At 44.9% G+C, this 24,311-nt stretch overlaps 1 protein-coding gene across 1 annotated transcript in view; it reads right to left on the bottom strand.

The window, feature by feature from the left end:
- The window catches only part of gabbr1b (gamma-aminobutyric acid (GABA) B receptor, 1b), a 208,197-nt gene that overhangs the window by 111,232 nt on the left and 72,654 nt on the right, over positions 1-24,311 (bottom strand). The window contains exons 8-12 of the mRNA XM_050035420.1: positions 13,237-13,371; positions 10,978-11,148; positions 10,249-10,350; positions 8,341-8,406; positions 7,611-7,802 (exon numbers count right to left, since the gene is read on the bottom strand). Coding sequence (XP_049891377.1) covers positions 7,611-7,802; positions 8,341-8,406; positions 10,249-10,350; positions 10,978-11,148; positions 13,237-13,371 — 666 coding nt within the window. The remainder of the gene's footprint in view (positions 1-7,610; positions 7,803-8,340; positions 8,407-10,248; positions 10,351-10,977; positions 11,149-13,236; positions 13,372-24,311) is intronic.

The raw sequence follows: 24,311 nt of genomic DNA, 5'->3' as shown, positions 1-24,311 counted from the left end.
GGATATCCCTCCTCAGTTGCTCTTCCTGAGGTTTCTACCGGTTTTTTCCCCGTTAAAGGGTTTTTTTGGGGAGTTTTTCCTTATCCGCTGTGAGGGTCATAAGGACAGAGGGATGTCGTATGCTGTAAAGCCCTGTGAGGCAAATTGTGATTTGTGATATTGGGCTTTATAAATAAAATTGATTGATTGATTGATTGATTGAAATCTCTGAGCAGTGCTCTGGTGTCTGATCAAACTTCAGACTGATGAAACCACAGAACGTAGTATACATACAGTAAGGCCTCTGGGATGGCAGTCACATGGTCGGCCCATGTGCCTCAGTCTACTGATTTAATCCATCAGAAACTCTTTTACCTGCTGAAACCGAAGGCATTACATCATCATGTGAAGCAGAGCTTCTCAGCTTGTCAGCTCTTCTAACACCTGAGCCTGAAGTGAGGACAATTATCACCTTCGTTTCAGACTGTCTCTCGTGACACAGCCTCTGAAACCCCCCTCTGTTTTAATTATAAAGAGCTTTTATTAGAAAAAAAACCATCTGTTGTTTATCATGAAAAATCCTATGGAAACAGGTTTTTACCATTTATATAAAAAACACAGGTGTGACCTTCAGTATGGGCTTCTACTGTTTGATCCTACTGGATTTGAGTTGACGTTAAGCACACAGCTTTTGATATGGAAAAACATTGAATTCAAAACCCCACCCAAACAACACACCAACTATCCAGTTACTAGATGCGACCCAGTTGACGGCTCAGAGTGCCCTGATTAAACTTTGTTTAAACGTGCACAAGACATGTGAGCTGCAACACAGAGGTGTTATGCTCACCACACTGTTCATGGCAATATGCTCCAAAACATCAGGGGGCGACATTTTCTGTGGATAAGCAATAAGGAACACGAGGAAAGGTCCACACACTGTAACTCCCATAAGTGCAATTTATTGGCACATCCACAAATGACCCTTTGAGCTAAAGCTCTTCTTCAGATTAGTCCAGTCAGGGTGTACACCCTACTTCCTGTGTTGTATTGACATCTTTTATTGGTGAAGCATCTGCCCTAAATATTTTTGGATGTTTGCAACAACTATACTTCAGTCAAAGAAAACTTTATTTCCATTTGCAGTATCATCTGCCTTTTCTTGGGCCTACGCCAAGCCTAAGGCCAAGAGAGCAAACCTCTCTGCCCTTCCATGCGCCTTCATGGAAAGCTTAAGGCAGGGAGAGCAGCTAACTCATCCTCACTGTGACCTCGTCACATGTCCACGTTTGGTCATGGACTTTCCACGTCCACATATGACGTCCAAGGTACCCTGGGTGTGTTGGTTGTTGACGTCCTGGGATGCCGTGTCAACTTCAGCCTGTTACATGCATTGTCTGTTTTCAAAAAACACATAGTTGGGTTTTGGAAAAAAGAATAGGGTTTGGCTTTAGAATCTTCTCTCGGATGAAAGTCGCTGTTCGTTGGACCCATCCACCACCACTCCTGCCCGCCCCACTCTGTCTTTCGCTGTCTTAACTTTCGTCCTTGTCCGCTGCGTTTCCCCCTGACACCGACGGGCGCCGTTAAACTATAATGGCAACCGGCCCCGTATCATTCTGAGGTTAAAGGACGCCTTTCTTCATTGGTATCTGACGCTGCACATCACTGTCCAAGCCCCGGATTTTGATGACTTCGGAGTGAGACCGGGCTCAAGCAGCAGCAAAGACCCCCCGGGAACAGAACAGAGACAGCATGAAAAGGAGGAGCTGGGATGGAGGCGGGTTGCAAAGCAGCTTGCAGAGGAAGCAGCAAAAGTAGGCAGGCCAGAGCAGTTTAAATAGGGCACCCTGAATGAGATTTGCCTATTGGTTGCATAGACAGGAATCATGTGATCTATCAGCTGACTCCCTTCCATGAATCAGGTGATCCATCAGTTGATCGGGCTGCTGGAGATCAGCTGATGTAGCTGGAATGTGAGCTGAGCTCACAATCGTGTCCTGACTGAACTGACGCTGTACTCACTTTCTTTGTGCTGCACTGTGAGGCTCAGTGGAAGATAATAAATGTCCCAGTCACGTTGGATCTGACGCTGACAGGAGCATCTGGAGAGCGTCCAGGACACGCTGCTGTACTACACCTGCTGCGCCCAGCTGTGCAGCCAGCAGCAGCACACATATAAGACAACATGAGCAGGACGGGGGGGGGGGGGGGCTAGTGATGTACCGAGCAGTGAGCCAATGATCATAAAATGTCATTGCCATCATAAAGTTGCCATCAATGATCAATCATCTTAGTACATCATCTGTGCCGATAGACGTGCCGATGGACTGAATTGGACCGTCTTGTATCGAAGTGTTTCGGCTCTATTCTGGATAAAATAAAGGACAAAGCAGGAATGATTTAATACCTTTTCACCAGATACAGTATGTCTGTCACCAGATGTGTCACATCACACCGCTCTGATAAAGGGCCATAACTGTGAGGGAACGTGTCTTTAGTCAAGACTGACAGCTCATACGTCGTATTCCTCCAGCTCCTACGTGAGAGAGGTAACCTCCACTGGTTACCTGTCATTTATAGAATTGATTTTAAGCTTTTATTACACATTTTCATGGTCTGCACAGATCTGCAGCTGCTTATATCTCTGATCTGCAGATTCCCCACAAGCCTGGGCGCTGCTTGGAATCATCTGGGCCTGACTAAAATCCTTTTCCCACTGCAGGAACTTCAAACCGTGTAACCCGGGGCTTCCCATAACTTGAACTTTTAACTTTGATACGAGGTTCTTCTCTGCCTTCTACTGTATTTTGCAAACTGTGGCTTTTGAATATGCAGCATTAAAGAGACCACAGTGAGATCTGTTCTGCTTGGTAGGCAAGTGAAGTAAGTAGCTGCAGAGCAAGAAACAGACCAGTCTTTGCCTACGATCTCGTGAAACATTCTTGCAGGGGGTCAGGAGATGATACAGCCTCTTTACTGTGATCGGACCTGCCACTGCTGCTCGAGGTCTTCCTGAAGGATCCTTTCAGTCCTAAGAAGTGCTCCCCTCTGAAGGCGTTGTCATTCCAGACAGCTTTGCTGCTTGCCTTGACTTCAGCTAAAAGAGTGTGTGATCTAACCGCCCTCTAGGTGCAGCTTGCTGCTTTGTGGTGACCACAACTGGGCTTCTCTCAGACCAAATCTCTGCTTTGATCCCAAGACCTTAAGGAGTTCAATCAGGTCGAGAGTTATATAGTAAGATACTTTTTGTCTTTACAAACTTTGAAGAGTGAAAAATGTGCGGACTGTTAGGACTTTAGGACATTAGAAAAAAATAAAGATGCTTCATGTCGTTAAAAACTGAAGTGGAGTCCGGGTCTGTTTTCTTATTGATTGATTTGTTGAGAATATCTAGAGAAGCAAAAATAAAAGAAGACAAACGTAAATCAACCTTTTCAACCATTACACTGAGTGCAAGTCGCAGCTGGGGCCAACACAAACCAGTCAGTGGCCCAAAAAGGCACAGAGAACCACTCTGTGGTTTGTCAGTTTGCTCCACTGTGCTGCCATTCTTTGTGTTGTATCTTTATTTCAACCACTGAGACACTTCCTTGTACACCTGTTATTGCTATCGGCATTTTATGCCTTTGTCAGAGAGCTGATAACAGAGAGACGACAGGAAATGATGAGTCTGGGAAATGTCGGAGCTCAAACATCTGAGTCACAAACAACATCACCTTTTGGTTTTTAACTGCAGACTAAAGCTCTCTCTGAAGTGCCTCCTCGCCACAAGGGAGGTATGCTGGTCAGACCATGCTGGTGATGTGAGCTCAACATGCTGTATCAGTCTGGACTCGGTGCCGCCCTAAACACTTTGAATTAGCGGTAGTACTCACCTTGATAAACTCCTTCAGCCAGGCAGCATAACAAAACACCAGAGAGCGTCTTGTTCATCGCAGTGGAGCGAGCTGATAAATCAAATTTGACAAATCCAGTCAGAAGAACAGCGAAGACTATTCTACTCCTGCAATAACTTCACTTATCGCTATGTTTACTCTACTTAGTTAGAACTTGCTGCTTTGGGAGGCACCATTACTGTTCTGCAGGCTGCGGCCTGCATTTTACATCATCAACAACAACGTCCCTGATTGGCTGCTTACATTGTCAACTATGGCGCAGACCCCTGATTGGCCATGATTGGATTTTAACTTCTGGCAATTGTTCAGGGCAGCAGTGAGTCCAGACTGATACAGACCCTGAGACAGAACAGTGAGCTCACGTCATCAGGATGGTCTGAACAGGCTACAAGGGCAGGCTGCCCTCACAAAACTTTCATATGTTTTCCAACGAAAAGCAATGCACCAAAATTCATACATATCCTAAGTATTTTGAAAAGCTGTGATCACGTGACTGATGCACTGACAGCAGTAAACAAGGAAGCATTCCCGAGTGCTTGTAAGGAGGCAGGTTGGGGCAGTTGATGGGTCACAAAATGACAGACTTTCGAGTCAGTTTAAGGAACGTCTTCACCGTGTTTCTTTTCCTAACCACAGTAACTTTACATTAATTGCGTAACTTTATGTTGAGAAAGTCATTTGCGGGGTGTGAATTCGTAGGATATCATACAAACTGTTTTATGACATTACGTTGAGGAGTCAGGACCTGGACATGTTGGTTGTCCACCAAATGCTCTCCACTTATTGTCTTTGTTAAAGTCCTGGATGTCTCACTCTGCACAGTGAATAAATGTTCGTGAGTGTTGTCGTCGTCTTTGTTGTGATGTTATGTCACATCTGCTTGACCAACTATTTCAGACAGAACTCTGGCAACCTCCGACAGAAACTGGAACTTGCATTTAGTATCACCTAATGAGCAATGTCCACGTTTAGTCCCAGGTTGTGGTCCTGCTCAGGCATGCAGAGACAACGTGATGATGGCTACACGTCACGTTACGGTTTCTTAGGTTCCTGCAGCGGACCGCAGGGCTGCGAGGGAGACCAGGTATTTGTTGTCTGGCTGGCTCAGCTGTGGATCTCCTGCCTCAGGATCTCAGGCAGAGTCAGTGTCCTCTTTACATAACAATCCTCCCTCTTATCTCATGGCTCTCTCCCAAATGATGAGAATTTGTCTTTTAGCTCATTATATCTACGAGAAATTTCACTTTGTTTTTCGAATCCTCCGTTACTGTTTTACTGTAAAACTCAATCTGTTTCAGATGTTGCTCACTGAGCTACATAACATCACAATCATGACAGAGACTTGTGTGTCTAATGGGATTTACATTTCTTTTGTCATACGTGGAGGACTCTAGCCATGAAACTTTGCAGCCCGAGGATGAGGTGGCAGCCTACATGGAGTTCAAGACACCCAAGGAGGATCCTTTGGAGGTTTGATGGTGGTGGAAGGAGCATGCTAACATGTTTCCTAACCTGGCAGTGATTGAATGTTTTCACCATCCAGTCAAAGAGACGTCCAATTCAAGAACGGAGAACCAGCTTCATGTGAGGGACTGGAGCCTGGGGGGGTTTGATCATGGGTGCAGGTTTGACTTAGACATGATGACGGGTACTTTATGGACACCCAAACATGGACGTGTGCAGGACTCTGATTCAGTGTCTTGTTCGAGGACACGTGGTTAAGAGGAGCTCTGGCATCAAACCACCACCTCTACAATTAATGGCCATCCCACTCTGCCAACTGAGCCCTAAATGCTGTCAATATTAAGACTATATAAAATGCATCATTGACTTCAGTGATGAGATGTGTGGTCAGCCCATCACACTGTCAGAATCAGAGCCAGAGAGAGTGTGATTGGTGATCAGTGTGCTCTGTTCAGACACATTCAGATGTGAAGATGAAAGCGAGACGCAGCAACCTGTTTTTTTTCCTCCTCCCTGGATGATGTCTGCGCCTCACACAGCCAGTATCACTTCACCGCACTTTGATCAATAAGAGGCCATTCCTGCATCTCAAGTGCTCCCCTGCTCACTCAGACAGAACTTCCAGACAACAGGGCCGGCAGATAACACGCTCGCAGCGTTAATAAAAGTCTACCCTCTGTGTTTTAATGGAGTTTTAGTGTCAGCAGCAGCATACAGAGCAGGATCCTGGAAGCACTACCCAGCAAGCACCTGTGCAGCAAAACACTCCTCCAACATAAATGACAGCCACATTCAGGTCAGGTCAAATAAAGGTTTCACACACAGAAATAAAGGGAACATCTTCCAATGTAAGAATATCAAATATTCACCTCTGTTGCTTTGCTACCAGCCTCATATATCTGCTTTATTAAAGGAGAAATGCCTCCAGCTCTTTGAAGGATGGATGAAGTGCATCTGACTAAAGTTTAGTTCTGTTGAAACAACCCGGTCTCACTCTGAAGTCGTTAAACACCGGCTCTTGGTCGGTGGCTTCTGGCGTCAGACACTGATGGAAAGAGCCATCCTGTCACATCAGCATGCTGGTGGAAGTTATTCCCCTGCATCAATGTAGAGCCTACGCCGTACCCTACACTGTAGCCTGATGTGCACCTTCCCAGAAATGTAACTCCACCGTGTCACAGTGACGCAGACCTCCTGTCTGTCTCCGTAAGCTGAAACCATTTCCCTCAGTGGAAACAAAGCTTTGATTTACTTTAATTTCACAGATAAGAAACAATAAATTGTGAAGACAATAAAGCCTCCACAAAAATAGCATTTTAAGTCTTGTGTGTGATTTATCCTGGCTTCATATGAGCAGAGGAAATCTCTGCTAGCTGCTAGGCTAATTTATACAATGTAAAATGCCATAGGCTTGTGCTAATAACGTTAGCATGTTGTATTTGTGGGGAAAATGTGTCCAGATAAAGACAAGTGTTTGTCTGTGAATGCTGCGAGTTATAGTGAAGCTGATTTGTGTTTGACACTGTCTCTATTAAGCCATGTTTAATGTGTGTTTAATGTGTGTTTACTGTGTGTTTAATGGGTTAGACAGATGAAGTCACATACCCTTGACCTTTGATCACCAAAATCCAATCAGTTTGTCGTTGGGTCCAAGTCAACATTCGTGCCAAATTTCAGAAGTAATTCCCTCAAAGCATTCTTGAGATATTACGTTCGCGAAAATGAGACAGATGAGGTCACACTGATCTTGACCTTTGACCACCAACAACTAATCAGCATTGTTGAGTCCAAGTGGGCATTTGTGCCAAATTTGAAGAATGTCTGTACGAACAGACAACACGAAAAACCAGCCACGTGTGTTGCTGGCACAGAGACATAGAAACAAAGTATATCAGTATCTTTACTCTCACATACAAACTTCAACAGCATTATACATTTTCTGAAGTTCAGTGTAGGCTTTTGGTTTTGGCGCCACCCAATCTGCCCCCCTATAAAAACAAGCTGAGGCGTCACTGTGTGAAACGACAGCCGACCGCTGCTTTGGCATCACTGAAACACTTGATAGCAGGTGTGTGGCTGCAGAGGAAACTGAGGATGATCCTGAGGAAACACACTGATGCTGCTTTAAAGACGTTTTTATGCTGCTATAGCAAAAATATAAAAACTGCATTAGTGCATTTATGATAAACTCCCATGAGCCTCTGCAGCTGCAGATGTTTCTGTTGAGCACCACTGATGAGCTACATGACAAGATCACGCCTGTCTTACCAGGTTGGAGGCTCCGCGCACCGTCTCTGGGTTGAGCATGACGATCTCAGTGGTCACATGACCCTCCACGGCCTCCGTCATTTGCTCCACGGTGCAGTTAATAGACGGGTCCTTGATCTTAAACCAGTTATCTGCGTACCAGCCGATGAGGAACCACACGTACTTCTTCCCGTACAGCTTCTCCTTGTACACCTGCAGGAGGACGACGGAGCGGTGAGTGGACGGAGGAGGATGTGACGTGTACAGACAGGAAGCATGTTTACAAAAGAAGTCAACAGGAAACACGCCACAGCTTCAACTCTGGATAATAAATCACATTCTGGAAACACTGAGCTGCTCTTCAGTTTGTGTCACAGTGACGTAATGTTTGATGAACCGTCTGATGGACAACCGAACATCCGTCACATCCTCTGAGACGATGAGTCACAGCATCTGTGTGTCCACGATGGGACGGTCATAACTTTTATAAACTTTGATCTGACTGACAGAAAGAAAATATTTAAAAAGTGATGAAGTCTGATTTTGTTTTGATCGAGCAGAGTCGCACATTTGGTGCCCAAGCCGTCACTGTGACATGAGATGACACAAAACTTTGAAACTGGAACTCAACATGAACTTTTTTAAGCGTCTTAAATTCAGGCACTTTGTTATGTGTTTCTGATATTTTAAATTCATGTGAGCCAAGTGTGTCACAGATGAACGTGTGTGTGTGAACAGGAGAGCACGTTACCTCACAGAAGACTTTCCTGGCCTCCGTTTCATAAAACAGGCCGACGATGATTCTGGCGTCTTGGCGCTTGGAGGGAGAAAAAGAAGAAGGATGATGTCACATACAGGGTGAAGATGAAAAGTTAAAGTCCCAGCAGTGTGGATAGAAACCAGGAGCTGACCCTCGTCTCCTGCACCACCCAGCAGCTCCTGCACCACCCAGCAGCCCCTGCACCACCCAGCAGCTCCTGCACCACCCAGCAGCTCCTGCACCACCCAGCAGCCCCTGCACCACACTTCCTCTGCAGCAGGTTACAGTCATGCTGTTACCATGGTTTCTGGCCAATTAATCTTGCACACCAAAACTAGGCCGGCATGCTGAGCAAGGTCACTGTAAAGTGTGTGTGTGTGTGTGTGTGTGTGTGTGTGTGCCAGGAAGAGAGTGATTCAGGCTGACACAGGTGGAGGAAGGAGACAATGAAGGAAAGGAAGGATAGAGGAAAGACAGAGGCTCAGTGGCTCCTTCCATTAAAACCTTTGTGCAGACTCCAAATCAGACTCATTAAAAAAATAAAATAAAATAAAAAGAATCCGACACACTCAGGTTTCAGCTCGGCTCCGTGTGTCGCTGCTCGCGGCTGAAAAACAGAACCATGCTTTAACTTCTTCCTCTGTGGTGATGCAGTCTGCCCAAAGGTCTCCTAATGATCAAAAATAATTAAAAAACAAATCTGCCTGGAGCTGCAGAACATATCTGAGCCTCATAATAACACTGCGTATTCAGTCTGAGTTAGCCTACCGACATTAGAAATTGGTCTAAATGAGCATTCAACATACATTTTACCACAAGATGGCTCCTCTGCAGGGGGGTAGTTATGATTTGTTTGTTCTGGTGAAAGCAAACACATCCGTCCACTCACTGTTAAATTCTATATTTCCCTCTGAGACTTTTACTTTTTACTTTACCTTAACCTCGCTAGAGAGGCTGAAGACGAGCCATCGCTGTTCAGGTTTGGAAAAGGCACCAGACTGAAGACGTGTGACACATTTTAGTCAATTAAATGTTTAAACTTTGTTTTTAAATTCAGTGCAGAAGCTGCACATGTTTACAGTCAGAGAACGTGGGAATTTAGGCCGACAACAATGATAAATAAAGAAAATGTCATTATTCTTTTTCTTAAGATTATTTTTGGCTTTTTTCCTTTATTGGATAGGACAGTCTAATTCCCCTTCGACAGTAATGAGCTGGTTTGGTTTGGTTTGGTTCAGGCCGTCAGCCCAGCACAGCAGGGATTTGCATTTCCATGACAACAGTGCTACCTGCTTGAAGGTGTGTCTTAAGGTGCAGACACACCAAACCAACATCAAAGACCTGGTGGCGACGAAAGCCAACTGTTGCGTCGTCTGCGTCGCCTCACGTCGCCTCACGTCGCCCTGTGTCAGTTGCATTTGAACACACTACACGGACTACATCTGACGGCCAAGTAGCACGTACATTCTGCTTGGAAGGACCTGTGTTACCAAGGAAACACCCCTGACTCTGAGAAGCACCCAGAATCAAAGGCTTCAGAGAGAGTGGGTGAGCGCACATGGTGCTGAGGATGCTTCATCAAAGAGTAAGATACAACACATACTGAAACCAGTATGTGTTGTGAATGGATCGCTTTGGAGATGAACATATTCTGGTGATCATTAATGGTGCTGTATCTGAGAGATCTTCAGTACTGGCTTCAGTTTGGGCCACTGGGCAGCTGGAACCACAGAGATGCAGCTGAATCACTTCTCATTCTGGGCAGGACTCTGCTTCTGTAATCTCTGGGCTATTGTTGCCAAGTATCCAGTAGCTCTCTGTGGTGACCGGGCCAGACAAGGCCAACTGATTGGCATTCAGCTGCCTGCTATGTGTAAGAAGAATAAAGGGATCTGGTACCTTGAGGTTTTTAACAGCCACAGCAGGGTCGGTGAGGAAGCTCTGACGAACGCTGATTTCAATCCCTGCCTCCTTCACCCTCTCCTCCAGATCATCCAGAGTCTGTCAAACACAGAGAGACATGCACACAATAATGAGCGTGCAGAAGATGACAGGACGAGAGAGATGGCAACCAAAATAGGCGTGGGAGAGATAATGGAACGGTAGGTTGCAAAAAGAAATTTGAAGAACAGTAAACAGCAATTGAAGTCGGAGCAAAGTAGCGAGGGGGAAGATGAGTTGGTGGTTTAGAAAGATGATGGCGGGAGCGTGGGTGATGATACCAACAGATAAAACAGCAGGTGACAAGAGAGAGGCAGAGAGAAACCAATCAGGGGAGGGGAGACGAGAGAGGAGATGGGGGAGATAAAGGAGGGGAGAGAGATAGGAAATGAGAAAAATGAATGAATACTTCTGGAACACAATCTGAAAGAACAAAGCGTTCCAATCATGTTTGTAACTTAACACAAGATAGTCTGCTGAAACTTTAAAATACAGAGTGCCTCTCTGAACAGAGCCTCGTACACACCGCTTCAACATGCACAGAAATCCTTGACATGCTTGACATGACAGGCTGTGATTGGACAATCACTGTTAAAGCTCGGAAGAAATTTTGTAAATTGGGATACTGCAACACAATCTGTAAAGTACCCTCCAACGAGTGGTATCTTATAATTCTCTACGACTCACTGATGTGAAGACTTCTGTCGTCTGCTGAATGGTGGCGATCTTGGTCCATTTCCACTTCTGGAAGAGCTGCACTCGAGTGGGGTTGTGCAGCGTGGCAGACGGATGAGTGCGAAAGAAGGTGGGAAAACGCTGGCGGTTGGACAGAGCCGGAGAGCTGGAGCCGTACGACAGCTGAGACACAGGGTGACAGAAACAACCACATTAGAGCTCGTGTTACCCGCACGACATCAACTGCTGCGAAATGATGATCAAAAAAAAGAACATAAATTAAAAAGGAACAGCTAATGTTGGACACAACAATATGTCAGTCTTCAAAAAATACAATTAGTGCCACACAGTTGTACACCTCTGTGCACCAGTCAAGTTGCACTTACAGTTTACATTCATGTCCGTGAAGACAAGGATGCATTAAACACATCTTTAACCTGGCAGCACAATCAGCTGACTTGTTGGAGGTCATGGTAATCAGAAGTGCTGTATCGTAGGCAACTGGACCTGCTTGAGTTTCTTAAAGACGTTTCGCCTCTCATCCAAGAGGCTTCTTCAGTTCTAACTGACTTGTGTGGAGTCGCAGGCCTTAAACTCTGTGTGGGTGTGAACCCTTACATGTTCGTTAAGGTCACAATGTGAGTCGTTGACCCACCTGCCCATCATGTGTGTCGTTAGGATCAGATGGGACCAGGTGTGAATGGGTGTTAAGTCGTCTAGGGAGGGATCCCAAGACTGCATTATTGGTGGGGGATAAGTGGTGTCGTAGGCCACCTCCTCTGTTTAACGATGGGTGTCACCAATTCAGTATCTGACCAAATGTCTCCCCTTGTGTTCCTGAGATATGTTGTAAAACATGATGATGTCACAGTGAAGCTTGCCTGGCTGTGAGTAATCAGGAACAGGTGAACTGAGTTGCCTTGATGGGGTGGACGTGTGTCTCCATAATAATGTTAATGAAATTTGGTGTGCCACAAGGCTCAATTCTAGGTCCAGTCCCATTCTCTGATGACACAGTTGTATATCTCTTTTAATCACAGGAAATCTTTGAAGTTAGACATAAAAGGAATTTCTATTACTCATACATAACGACATATTGCATTCATCGGGTTAGGCGCTGTAACAGTTACTCAGGTTGGATTGATTTCTCGGTCTTTGTGTTAATTTCATATCTTTTCTGTGTACAGTGTGTCTTGAATTAGCCTGATGACACTGACTATGTGCTGGTTTTCATGCTTTGTTAGACAGCCTGGATCCAGATCACAGTAAATCAAATTTACTGTGTTATTCGTGATGTCCCTGCAGATTGCCTGCAGTCTTAGGTGCTGCTGTATGAGGTGGACAATGACAGAGATATGTGGGTCACAGTTTTACTGTTGGAACCGGAGGAAAAGCTCTTTCTAACAAAAATAGCAGTGCATATTAAAAATGAAGGAACATGTCTGAAACTTCTTTCAGTGTGAAAGCACTTTACTTTCAGTCCCTGAAGAGCAGAATGGCATTAATGCTGTACTTTGCTCTGAGCTCAGAGATGTTGCTGTGTCAGGATCATGACCTCTTGACAGACACACTCATCTGTGTTGTACGCTCTGCAGATTACAAAGCCCCTCGAGGCAAATCTGTGATACTGGGATATGTACAGTAAATAAACCTGACTTGACTTGACTGACCTGACTGTTGGATGCTACATTGTAGAAGTCTAGAAGCCATTTGTATCAAACTTCTTATTTTTATATATTTTAAATATATATTTTATATTTTATATATAGCAGAGTCAGGCCGTGTTGATTTTGGACAAAAACACTGATTAAACACAGGGAGTCCTTCGTTACCCCCAGTAAGATTGAATGTATGGTCACGTATGAGTGATTGAATGAATGAGTATCACAACTGTAACCAAGAGATCCATGTTTGCGTCTCTAATCTGACTGTGACTTCCCTCAGCTAGCTGTCTGCAGCTGAACAGTTCTGGCTCTTTCTGGTGTTCAGTGTCCTCCTGTAGTGTGATTTCTGTTCTTTGTTTTCACCTAAGTGCTCTCTGTGGTGTTTAGACACAGCAGTACCCACAGATCCTTCATCGACTAAACACTGTGGGCAGCTCTTTTCTCCCCTCTGAACCACAATGTGAGTGTATCACTTTCCTTACACCAGAGGACTCTGTCCTAGAAGGACCCACCCTGCAGCGCCAACACTTTGACTCACTGTTGTGTTGTGTTACAGTAAATGCTTAGTGAAGTAATCAACCTTACACACAGAAAAGTTCTTACGTACCACTATGAGGTTCCACATCCGAGCAGCCTCAGCCACCAGGGTGGACACGGAGCTGCAGCCAGGCATCAGCACAATCTTAATGGGCTCCGTGTACAGGAGGTCGTACAGCAGCTTGGTGGCCTCACCTGGATCACACTGTGGACACACAGACAGAGGGACAGCCAGTAAGTAGGTAGGTCAGTAGGTAGGTCGGCAGGACGGTAGATAGGCAGGAAGGTAGGTCGGTAGGTCAGTAGATAGGCAGGTCGGTAGGTAGGCAGGAAGATAGGTAGGCAGAAAGGTAGGCAGGAAGGTAGGTGGGTAGGTGGGTAGGAAGGTAGGTCAGTAGGTCGGCAGGAAGGTAGATAGGCAGGAAGGTAGGTCGGTAGGTAGGTCAGTAGATAGGCAGGTCGGTAGCTAGGCAGGAAGGTAGGTCGGTAGGTAGGTCAGTAGATAGGCAGGTCGGTAGGTAGGCAGGAAGATAGGTAGGCAGGAAGGTAGGTGGGTAGGTGGGTAGGAAGGTAGGTCAGTAGGTCGGCAGGAAGGTAGATAGGCAGGAAGGTAGGTCAGTAGGTAGGTCAGTAGGTCGGCAGGAAGGTAGATAGGCAGGAAGGTAGGTCAGTAGGTAGGTCAGTAGGTAGGTAGGCAGGAAGGTAGGTAGGCAGGAAAGTAGGTCGGTCAGTAGATAGGCAGGTTGGTAGGTAGGCAGGGAGATATGTAGGCAGAAAGGTAGGCAGGTAGGTCGGCAGGAAGGTAGATCAGTAGGTAGGTAGGCAGGAAGGTAGGTAGGTCGGCAGGACGGTAGGTAGGCAGGAAGGTAGATCAGTAGGTAGGTAGGCAGGAAGGTAGGTAGGTCGGCAGGACGGTAGGTAGGCAGGAAGGTAGGCAGGTCGGTAGGTCGGTCAGTCAGCAGGTAGGCAGGTAGGTAAGTAGATAGATAGATAGATAGATAGATAGACGAAGAAGAGGAGGTTAAATAAAATGCAAACTTGACACTTGTCAAGTGCAAAACAGCTGTGCGTAATTTGAGACAACACTTCCCTGTTGAAACTAGAAACTATGCCTTGAATGGCGTGCACAGAAACAGAAACACTGGGGGTCACTGAAGTCGGTACATACGTGTGTTCAATGCTCTGCAGACTCTCTGTTAGGAGCTTAAAATCTATTGGACTGGCTGCTGTGGTTTGGTACTACACTGGGAGTCTAATGTATCTGTTAGATACAGTCTGTCGTGCATATACACTATATGGACAAAAGTATTTGGCCACACCTGTTAATGGTTGAATTCAGGTGTTTCACTCAGATCTGTTGCCACAGGTGAATAAAATCAAGCACCTAGTCATGCAGTCTCAAACATCTGAGATACACAATGGGTCGTTCTGAAGAGCTCAGTGACTTCAGGCGTGGTACTGTGATAGGACGCCACCTTTGCATCAAGACAGTTTGTGATATTTCATCCCTGCTGGATATTCCACGCAGAGTGGAAGCGTTTAGGAACAACATCAGCTCAGCCGCCAAGGGAGGGACCACGTAAAATCACAGAGCCGGGTCAACCAATGCCAAGGTGCATGGTGCATAAAAGTCACCAACGCTCTGTTGATTCCACAGCTGAAGAGTTCTGAGCTTCCACTGGCGTTAATGTGAGCATGACATTGTGTGGCGCGAGGTGTCCATGGCCAAGTCTTGGGTTTGGGAGATGCCGGGAGAACGTTACCTGCCTGACTGCTTTGTGCCAACTGTGAAGTTTGGTGGAGGAGGGATGATGGTACGGGGCTGTACAGGGTTTGGTCTCGGCCCATCATCTCCAGTGAAGAAACATTTTGGACGATACTCTGCTTCCAACTTTGTGGCAACACTTTGGGGACGGCCCTTTTCTTTTCCAACATGACTGTGCCCCAGTGCACAAAGCCAGGACATAAAGACATGGAGCCCTGACCTCAGCCCCATCGAGCACCTTTGGGATGAACTGGAACGGAGATTATTGCGAGCCAGACCTTCAGCTGACCTCATCAGTGCTCTACAGAATGAATGGGCACAAATTCCCACAGAAACACTCTGAAATCTTATGGAAAACCTTCCAAGAAGAGCTGAAGCTGTTACAAAAGGGACCAACTCCATATTCAAGTCAATGTATCTGAGTACAAAGTCATCACAGTCCCTGTTGGTGTGATGCGTCTGAGTACTGAGTCCGTGTCGTGTATGTTTTGTATTCACTGTTGTGTTTGAGACATAAAACAGATGAATGTGTAGAGACTGACTGCAGGACGGGAGAACACGTAACACATAATCAGTATGTATTGTAAAACACACTGTTCCCTGTGCTCCTGTGTTCAGTGCACACGCTACATGTAAAGACACACAGAGCTGCAGCACAGCCCGCCGCCTGGGGGCGAGGTGAGGCACGTTCCAAGGTCACCTCTACCAGTCTGGAGACGGCGTCTCTCTGTGTAATGCTGGGAGAAAACATTTACCCACCAGTCAAGCCCCATTATGTTGATCCACACTACAGCGTTCCTCGCCTTCCATCTACAGCCTATAGTCAATGGAAGATCAATAAGCTATTTAAATGATAATGGTGACGCCGTGGTGACATTAATCATTCACCGGTCATGTTTGGACGACGGATGGTGATTTGATTTTGTTTTTTTGTCACCATGTCATTAACATTTGTCACTGAGTCCACACAGACGTGTTTCAGAGCAAAGAATGAAACAGGAAATTCTTCAGTTTTCTCTGGTTTTGAAAAAGGAAACAAAGATTTGACACGTGTGTCTGATCAAAGTGAAGACCAACACACTGCTTTACCTCACTCACTGTTACATCATGATGCAGATACAGGATGAGTCAAATACGATGCGCCAAACATGGATTTAAACGGTTCTGTGAAACGACACGCTGATTTAATTCTACATTACACACATATCTGAGATAAACGTTTTGTGTTCTGTTGCTCACGGCTGCAAGAACATCATTGTTTTCTTTCCCTGATTCTATTTCCTGTTTCGGGGTTTTCTTTCACTGATACCCTCGATGTTTCTCAACAAACAGAGTCTCACAGATAATGTGACGATACTACGTTGTTTATGTGGTCCATATATCTGCACATTTATACGCTTCACATGTTCAGTGTTTCTGAAGTGACGCAGTAGATGTGTTGACCAACAAACAAAACTGCTGTCTGCGTGTGGCATTTCTATTTCCAGCTGCTTTATAGGCACTAAATGTGGGTGTGCTTCAGTAACCTGTAACCCCAAACATGGGTTCTTTCAGGGACTGTTTTCCTGGACCTTTTCAGCCCCCAAATACAGGTATATTTTAAGGGGTGCAGAGCTGTGTTTCCTGCAGTTTTAGCCCCTAAACACGGGTGTTTTTTAGAGATCCATCACTGTGATTGCTGCAGATTTTTACCCCCCAGATGTGGGTGTTTTTAGGGACCCGCCACTGTATCTCCTGCAGTGTTATGGCCCCAAAATGTAGGTGCTTTTTTAGACACCCATCGCTGTGCCTCTGAGTGGGTTAATGAAGTGCCACTGTTTTTTCTGGGGCTTATTAGCCCCATAATACAGGTGTTTTTTAGGGACTCATCACTGTTATTCCTGCAGCTTTGTAGCCCCCAGATGTGGGTGTTTTTTAAGGAAACCATAGCTGCCTTTCCTGCGGCTTTTTATCCCCTAAACGTGGTGGATTTTTAGGGACCCATCCATAATATTGCTGTCACTTTCAGCCCTCAAATGTGGGTGCTGTTTTAGAAGTTTTTTTTTTTTAAGATATTTTTTGGGGCTTTTGAGCCTTTAATGGACAGGACAGACAAGCATGAAAGGGGGAGAGAGAGGGAGTGACATGCAGCAAAGGGCCACAGGCTGGAGTCGAATCCGGGCCGCTGCGGCAACAGCCCTGTACGTGGGGCGCCTGCTCTACCACTAAGCCACCAGCGCCCCTTTCCTGAAGTTTTTAACCCCTGAGACATCAGTGTTTTTAGGGATCTGCCACTGTTTTTTGTTGCAGCTGTATAACCCCTAAATGTAGGTGTTTTTCAGGGACCCATTGCTTTGATTCCTGCAGCTTTTCATTTTTCCCATGGCTTTTTAAAAAATAATTTACAAATCTAACTTCTTGCAGTTTAAGTAACATTTCTTGCCAAGTTGCTCGTTGCCTTTTTCCCATGTTTTCAAAAGACATCAAATCCTTTTGCTGAGGACTGAAAGGTTTAAATACTTGTGAAGGGCGTCTGAACGCAGCAGAATAAAGTGATGTCGCTCCAGGTTTCAAAGGGTCAGTGATTATAAAAGATTTTCTCTCATATGACGAGCGCAGGTCACCTGATGGGGAGCAGATGCAGCAGGGCACCAACACTTTTGAAATGGCACAGCGCTGCCTTTTGAATGAACCTCAGAGATTCAATCATAATTACAGCAACAGCAAAGTTAAAAGTAATTTCACAGGGTAGTAAAAGGAAGTGGCTTTAACAGCCTCGGATTAAAAAAACCCCTTCAATTCAAAGTAATGAAGCCGTTAAAAAAACGGCCCACCGAATGTTTTCATATTCAGTCGTCTGGATTGAGTGTAAAATCAATTATAAAGAGATATTTTTAATCAAGTAATGAGGCACTCCGTCTAAATTTCATTTGTGGGGTAAATTAAAGTTTTGAAAAATGGGAAGAAAACGCTGCTTCATTAAACGGCTCCGTGTGTTTGGAACAGCTGCGTCAGGGGGTCGTGATGAAGGTCAGAAACCATTTGAGTTACAATCATAAACATCTGAAACGGGCTCTGTGTAATTTCGTGCTCTGGTGTTTGCCGACATCAATATCTGACAGGGTTTAAACTTGGACCCAAGCTGTTTCCTAGCAACCGACGGTCCACATCCTGTCTGTGATGGTAAAATCCATCGCCGTGGAGTTAAGGGAGGCTGCCGAGGTGTGAGCTGGATTTCCTCTCCTCACCTAATGACACTGAGTCAACAGGCTCAGTAACAAGCTGCACGGAGGAAGCTGCCCACTTCAGTCCTGAATCAAACAGATTGGTTTGTAAAGCGGGCCCAGCGTAATCCAGAGCCGCATTCCTCGCAGCTGACTCATTGATTAACCCCGACACTCAGGGGAAATCACCAACACATTCAAATGGGACACTGTAGCTGCAGTATCTGCCCACCCCCCCTCTAAATCCCCTTCCATCCTCATCCCACTGTGAACCTTTGGGACCTGCCGTCGACTTCCAGCACCGCAGGGCCAAGAAACACATTCAATCATCCTAAATCATCGCCGCAGCTCCGGAGGAAGCCTGAGAAATGTTCTGCTCTGCTCTCTAACTGATGACGCAGTTGCTTTTTTTCTTGGTTTGTTTTTGGCCTCTCGGGCGCCGCAGCTTGTGGTGCTGGACGGTGATCAGCTGGAGATCCATCAGAGCATGTTCAGTGTGATGTGCAGCTGGCCTGGCAGAGCGGCGGAGTGGTGTAGAGGTCTGTGATCGATGGCCGCTCCGGCCCGCACTTCTTACGTTTGGCTAACTGCGCTCAATATGGCTTTCTCACACAGACGCGTTTAAATCATCCGGCCATCTGCTCCTGTTTGTGCAGCGATACGAGGTGCATGATCTCGCCTCTTTCTTGGAGCCAAATCTGTGTTTGTTTGAACTGCGGTTGTCTTGGTAACTGTTGTCATGCCCCCCACCTCCCACCCCACCCCACCCCACCCCACCCCAACACACACACACACACACACACACACACACACACACACACACTCCACCATTCACTACAGCCTTTTGAGGTAAGGATCCAATGCAGGGCAGTTTGAACCAATCAGAGTGATGCTTTTAAAAAACACCAGCTTGTCACAGTGTGTTTAACTGTTTATATATGTGTGTGTGTATTTGTTCATGATACATAGTGAGGACCAACATATTTCAATGACAGAGCGAGGACATTTTTGAAAAGTGAGAACATTTTGGCCTGTTTGAGGGCTGAGAGGGTTGTGGTTAGGCATTACGTTGTGATGGTTAAGGTTAGGGACTGTTCTTTATTTATCAGAGGGGGAGGTGGCTGAGGTGTGACCCTCTCTGAATCTACAAATATTTTGTCCTTGTGCCTCCCAGCGTGACTGGTGGAAAATCCATGACCCTCCCTCCACCGTAAATGAGTTATTAGATTTTAAAAACTAAACTAAAATTATGTATACATTGTCACATGCTCAAATTCAATGAACTTGTAGATTTCAAAATATCACTGTTGATGTTCAAGGCATATAATAATCTACTGCCACACTGTATCTAGAAGTTGTTTCACAAAAGACAAAGTGTGCATGAACTGAGAGGAAGCTGTATGTTCACAAAAACAAAGAACAGAAGGAATGTCAAACAAAGATGTGTTTCAGTTTATGGGGTTAATCTGTGGAATGCCTTGGAAATGGAAATGTTTGCTCATCAAGTATTAATATAATGCATGAGTGTATTTGTAAGTGTTTGAATTGATAATAGGTCCATGTAAAAGTATATTTAATGTTTTCTTTTTTTGGCTCAACTGCTCTGTATACAATTATCTAGGAGCTGACAGAAACTGATTATAAAAGGGTAGGTGTAATAAGCTAAGCTTCAGCCTACACCTTTTCGGTCTCGTTTTGTTTGTTTGTTTGTATTTTGGTGTAATGCTATATTAGCACTGACTTCAGGTTTATTTGTTGTTTTGATGTTTGAAAGTTAAAGACGAAAGACGAAATCCTGGGAGTTAAAAAAAAAAGCCTTGGTTTTTCATTCTCATGTGTGAATGGTTGGTTTGTGCAGATGGTTTAGTTTTGTCCAAATTTGAAAGGAGATGTAGTATAAAGTGATTTTGATGAAATATCACTAATTTGAGATCAGATTTGGTTATTTAATTATTACATAATTTCCAAAAACGTATCTGGAAAATTTCCAAAATTTGGAAAATCACCAAAAATTGAAAGGCATGTTTGCTTTAAAGACAAAAGATAATTATCCTCAAGAAGAATTGCCTAAAGTTGTAAAATCACCCAAATTTGAAAAAAATTCAAAACATTTATCTCCAAAAATTATTGTCCAATTTTGGAAAATCAGTTGTCTTTGAAAATAGTGAAAATTTACTTATAAAAATGATTCCCAAAATTTGGGAAATTGCCAAAATTTTAAAGGCATGTTTTCTTTACAAATAGCCAAAATTTATTTTCAAATATTATCGCCAAATTTTAAAAAAATCCCATAGTTTCTTTAAAAATCTCCAAAATTTATTGCCAAAATTAGGAAAATCACCAAAATTTAAAAATAATGCCATTAAAATGTGTCTGCCCCTTCCCTCAGCCAAAACAAAAACACATAAGTCCCTCCCCCTGCCACTCCCTTTAGCACCGCCCCCTTGCTCCTCATGAATAACTACAGAACAATGTGTGTGTGTGTGTGTGTGTGTGTGTGTGTGTGTGTGTGTCATCCGACAGTGAAAGACTCTAAAATAGAAAATCTCAAATCGATTGGATGATAGAAACGTTTCTGCTCACGGCGGCACCTCTCACAGATGTTTACAGATGTTTACAGATAGAAACCCAGGGCAGAGTTCAACATCTGTTAGACAAATTACAGTTGAGGAGTAAGAAACATTTTTACTGACGGGTCAAACAGAACGATGCTGGAGAAAACAACACCATGTGATTCTGACATGTGTTATTATTTCTGATCATGTGACCAACACTAACGCTCAATCATGTCAAACACTGTGAGAAAACATGTCATTTGACATTACAGTAAATCAGTATCACAAACAGCGCTGCGACGGCAGCCAGTTAGAGCTCATACACTGTATAGATGTCCATCACGTCCCTGTTGGCGACATTCAGCTCGTGACAGCTGCTCCCGTTTGCTGATGCAGTTTGTTTGTCATACAGTATGTTGTCATGACTCACGTCTCATGTTCCTTTGAAAGCTCATGTCATCAAAGAACCGACTGCGGAGCTCGTATCTCCGGTAAGTTCAGTGACTCATACAGGTCTAATGTTGTGCTCAGTCCAGGAAGACTTATGTGACCTGATCTACATGAAATTTACTTGGTGCGGTCTGCACCTGGTCTCATTCAAAAGTCCTCAAATACTTTGTCACTAGGTTAGTTTGTAACACGGCTGGATGAAACCATCACAGTGTTATGATGTGCAGCTGGTCGGCCAGATGGAACCTGTTGCTGCAGTATGACACGCTGACGTGCACCGTCAGTTCATAACGCAGCCAAATGGCACAGATTGTAGTAGTATGATATGCCTGACCATGTTTTTTTTCTTGCCTAAACCTGATCATGTGTTTTTGTTGCCTAAACCTAACCATGTGTTTTTGTTGTTGCCTAAACCTGACCACGTGTTTTTGTTGCCTAAACCTGACTACGTGTTTTTGTTGCGTAAACCTGACCATGTGTGTTTGTTGCCTAAACCTGACCATGTGCTTTTGTTGCCTAAACATGACCACGTGTTTTTGTTGCCTAAACCTGACCATGTGCTTTTGTTGCCTAAACCTGATCATGTGTTTTTGTTGCCTAAACCTGACCATGTGGGTTTGTTGCCTAAACTCGACATGTTTTTTTTTTTTTGCGTAAACCTGACCATGTGCTTTTGTTGCCTAAACCTGATCATGTGTTTTTGTTGCCTAAATGTAGCCATGTGCTTTGGGCTTAGGGATATATTTGAGACATCAAACATCCCTTGATACCATTTGTTTTGCTTTTTCAAAGTACGACTTGCAATGCTGAGCCCACCACTACAGGTGAAGGGGTTTATATCCGGTTCATCTCAGGTTGCGTCACTCTGGAACTTAAATGCACCTGCAATGTATCTCCATTCAACGCAATGAATATGAGGACACAAAAAACACGGCATGCGTGTGGCCTCTTATGGGGACTCCTTCCTTCATTGGTCACGTGACTGCAGCCTTCCTAAGTACGTGGGTTATACACACATACTGGTGCATTAACTTTCTGCAGGGTTGCATATGAACAGTGTAGAAGAAGAACAGCCTGAATACTTTAAAGACTTTATACAATCAGAACTCTTTACTCTGTTCCTCTGGGCTCTCTTATAGTCCACTACTTGTCTATCTGTTTCTTTTTTTGTTTTACCTTCCTGTATTTTATGTATTTATTTGTGAGTTATTAATACTGTGAGGTGTGATCTGGCATCAGAGGCAGCGCGATTTGTTCTGTGTTTGGAGGTCAGAGGTGGACGTGGACACAGCTGAAGCAGAGGAAAAGGTAAACTCTGTGTGCAGTGTCTGATCGTGCTCTTTGTGTTCATGGGAATAAACAAATACATAACAATAAAAAAAGAGGCGGCTCAGTGTCACCTGACCTGCTGAAACATTTCCTGCAGAAGTTGCAGACTCTAATAATCTAAAGCTACTTCAACATTTGTTCACTTGTTGCTTCTTCACATCTTTATCTCCTTACTCGTCTGTTTTAAAGTATTTATTATTGTGTCCTTGAACGCATCACCTCTGGTCTATTTTCCTGCTCAGATCACATTTGAATTTAAAGATGTCGAGTTGCTTTCGTAACGTTTGGAGTTCAGGTTGAGTGAAAACAGAAATAGATGAACAGGAAAGTTTCCAGAGTGAGCAGGCAGGAAGCCATTAGCACAGTGTGTGTGTGTGTGTGTGTGTGTGTGTGTGTGTGTGTGCAGGCTGTATGTAACACACACACACACACACACAGATGCAGTTGTTATGCCACCATACAGGAGGCAGAACATTTCTCAGGGGCTGCGACCCATTTTATGACCTGAATGCTGTGTTTTAAAACATACAACACACAGCGGACTGCTGATTGTCCTCATGATGGGCTGACATGTGGGAAGACACATCTCAGAGTGGAGACATGAATGAAACAGCCACAGTGACGCAGTCAGTCATTTTTACACAAACAGCAACATCATGTCGCTCCACTGTGTGATTTTACACAGCATGTCGGCACCGCGGAATCACAAGAGACCTGACATGTGACACAACAGGGTCGGCCTCTGGACTGACATATAATACACACATTACATCCTGTAACTGCTAATCCTGTTGAGGGTTACAGGGACAGACAGACAACCATTCACTGACGGACAATTTAGAGTCACCAATTAACCTGCATGTCTTTGGACTGTGGGAGGAAGCTGGAGCACCTGGAGGAAACCCACGCTGACACAGGGAGAACATGCAAACTCCACACAGAGAGGCTCCCCGACCCTGAAGGCTCTGGTGTGAGAGTTCGAACCAGGAGCCAACTCTCTGTGAGGCGACAATGCTAACCCCTCTGTCAATAACAACACAGTCCTGACGGCTCATCATGGTTTGTGATAACAGAGGACATGACTCCTTACAATGTGGGACCTTTATGAATCTATCAGCAGCAGGTCTGGGTCTGGCCCCGGGGGACGGAGAGGGTCAGCAGGTTAACAAGGGGACGTATTCTGGTCATTTTGCTAACAAGGGGGGAGGTGCCCCTCCCCCCCCCCCCCCCCCCCCCCCCCAACATCACCCACTGAGCGTAGTTATCAGTCAGCAGTCTGTTAATAAACCCATGTGGGTCTCACACTTTGTAATCAGCCTTCAGGTCTGTAGTTATAAATGACTGTAAAGTCATTATGAAGGGTTTTAATTATGAGTCTACAGCAGCGTGTTATTAAGTTTGCTTCAGACTGTCTGCAGCCTTTGACCTGACATGAACAGTCAAGTGGGCGGCTGTCAGAGGGTTGTTCACTAATCAGAAGATTGGGGATTCGATCCCCGGCTCCTCCAGTAGCCTCTGTCACCAGTGTGTGAATGTGTGAATGTGACAAGGAGTGTCAAAGCACTCTGAGTGGAGTCGATTAACAAGTTCAGGTTGTGGCAGGAGCTCAGGGAGCAGAAGGTTGTTGATCTGATCCATGTATTTCAAACACTAAAATAATTATAGCTGCTGCGCAGCGATGGGTCGGGTCCGGGCATTTTTAGGCAATTCTGAGCAACCTCTGGAACCTAAGACAGTCATCTACCGCTCTGAGCTAATTGGCAAGTAGCAACTCAACAGTGGCTTCACAAACTGAGTAAGCCATTCACTGTTGTGTAGGAAAGCAGCCGTCCATGCATGGAAA

This window comes from Epinephelus moara, chromosome 22 (assembly GCF_006386435.1).
Source record: "Epinephelus moara isolate mb chromosome 22, YSFRI_EMoa_1.0, whole genome shotgun sequence".
NCBI lineage: Eukaryota > Metazoa > Chordata > Actinopteri > Perciformes > Serranidae > Epinephelus > Epinephelus moara.
The sequence above is the reverse complement of the archived record's forward strand: the minus strand, read 5'-3'. Positions and strand labels throughout refer to the sequence as shown.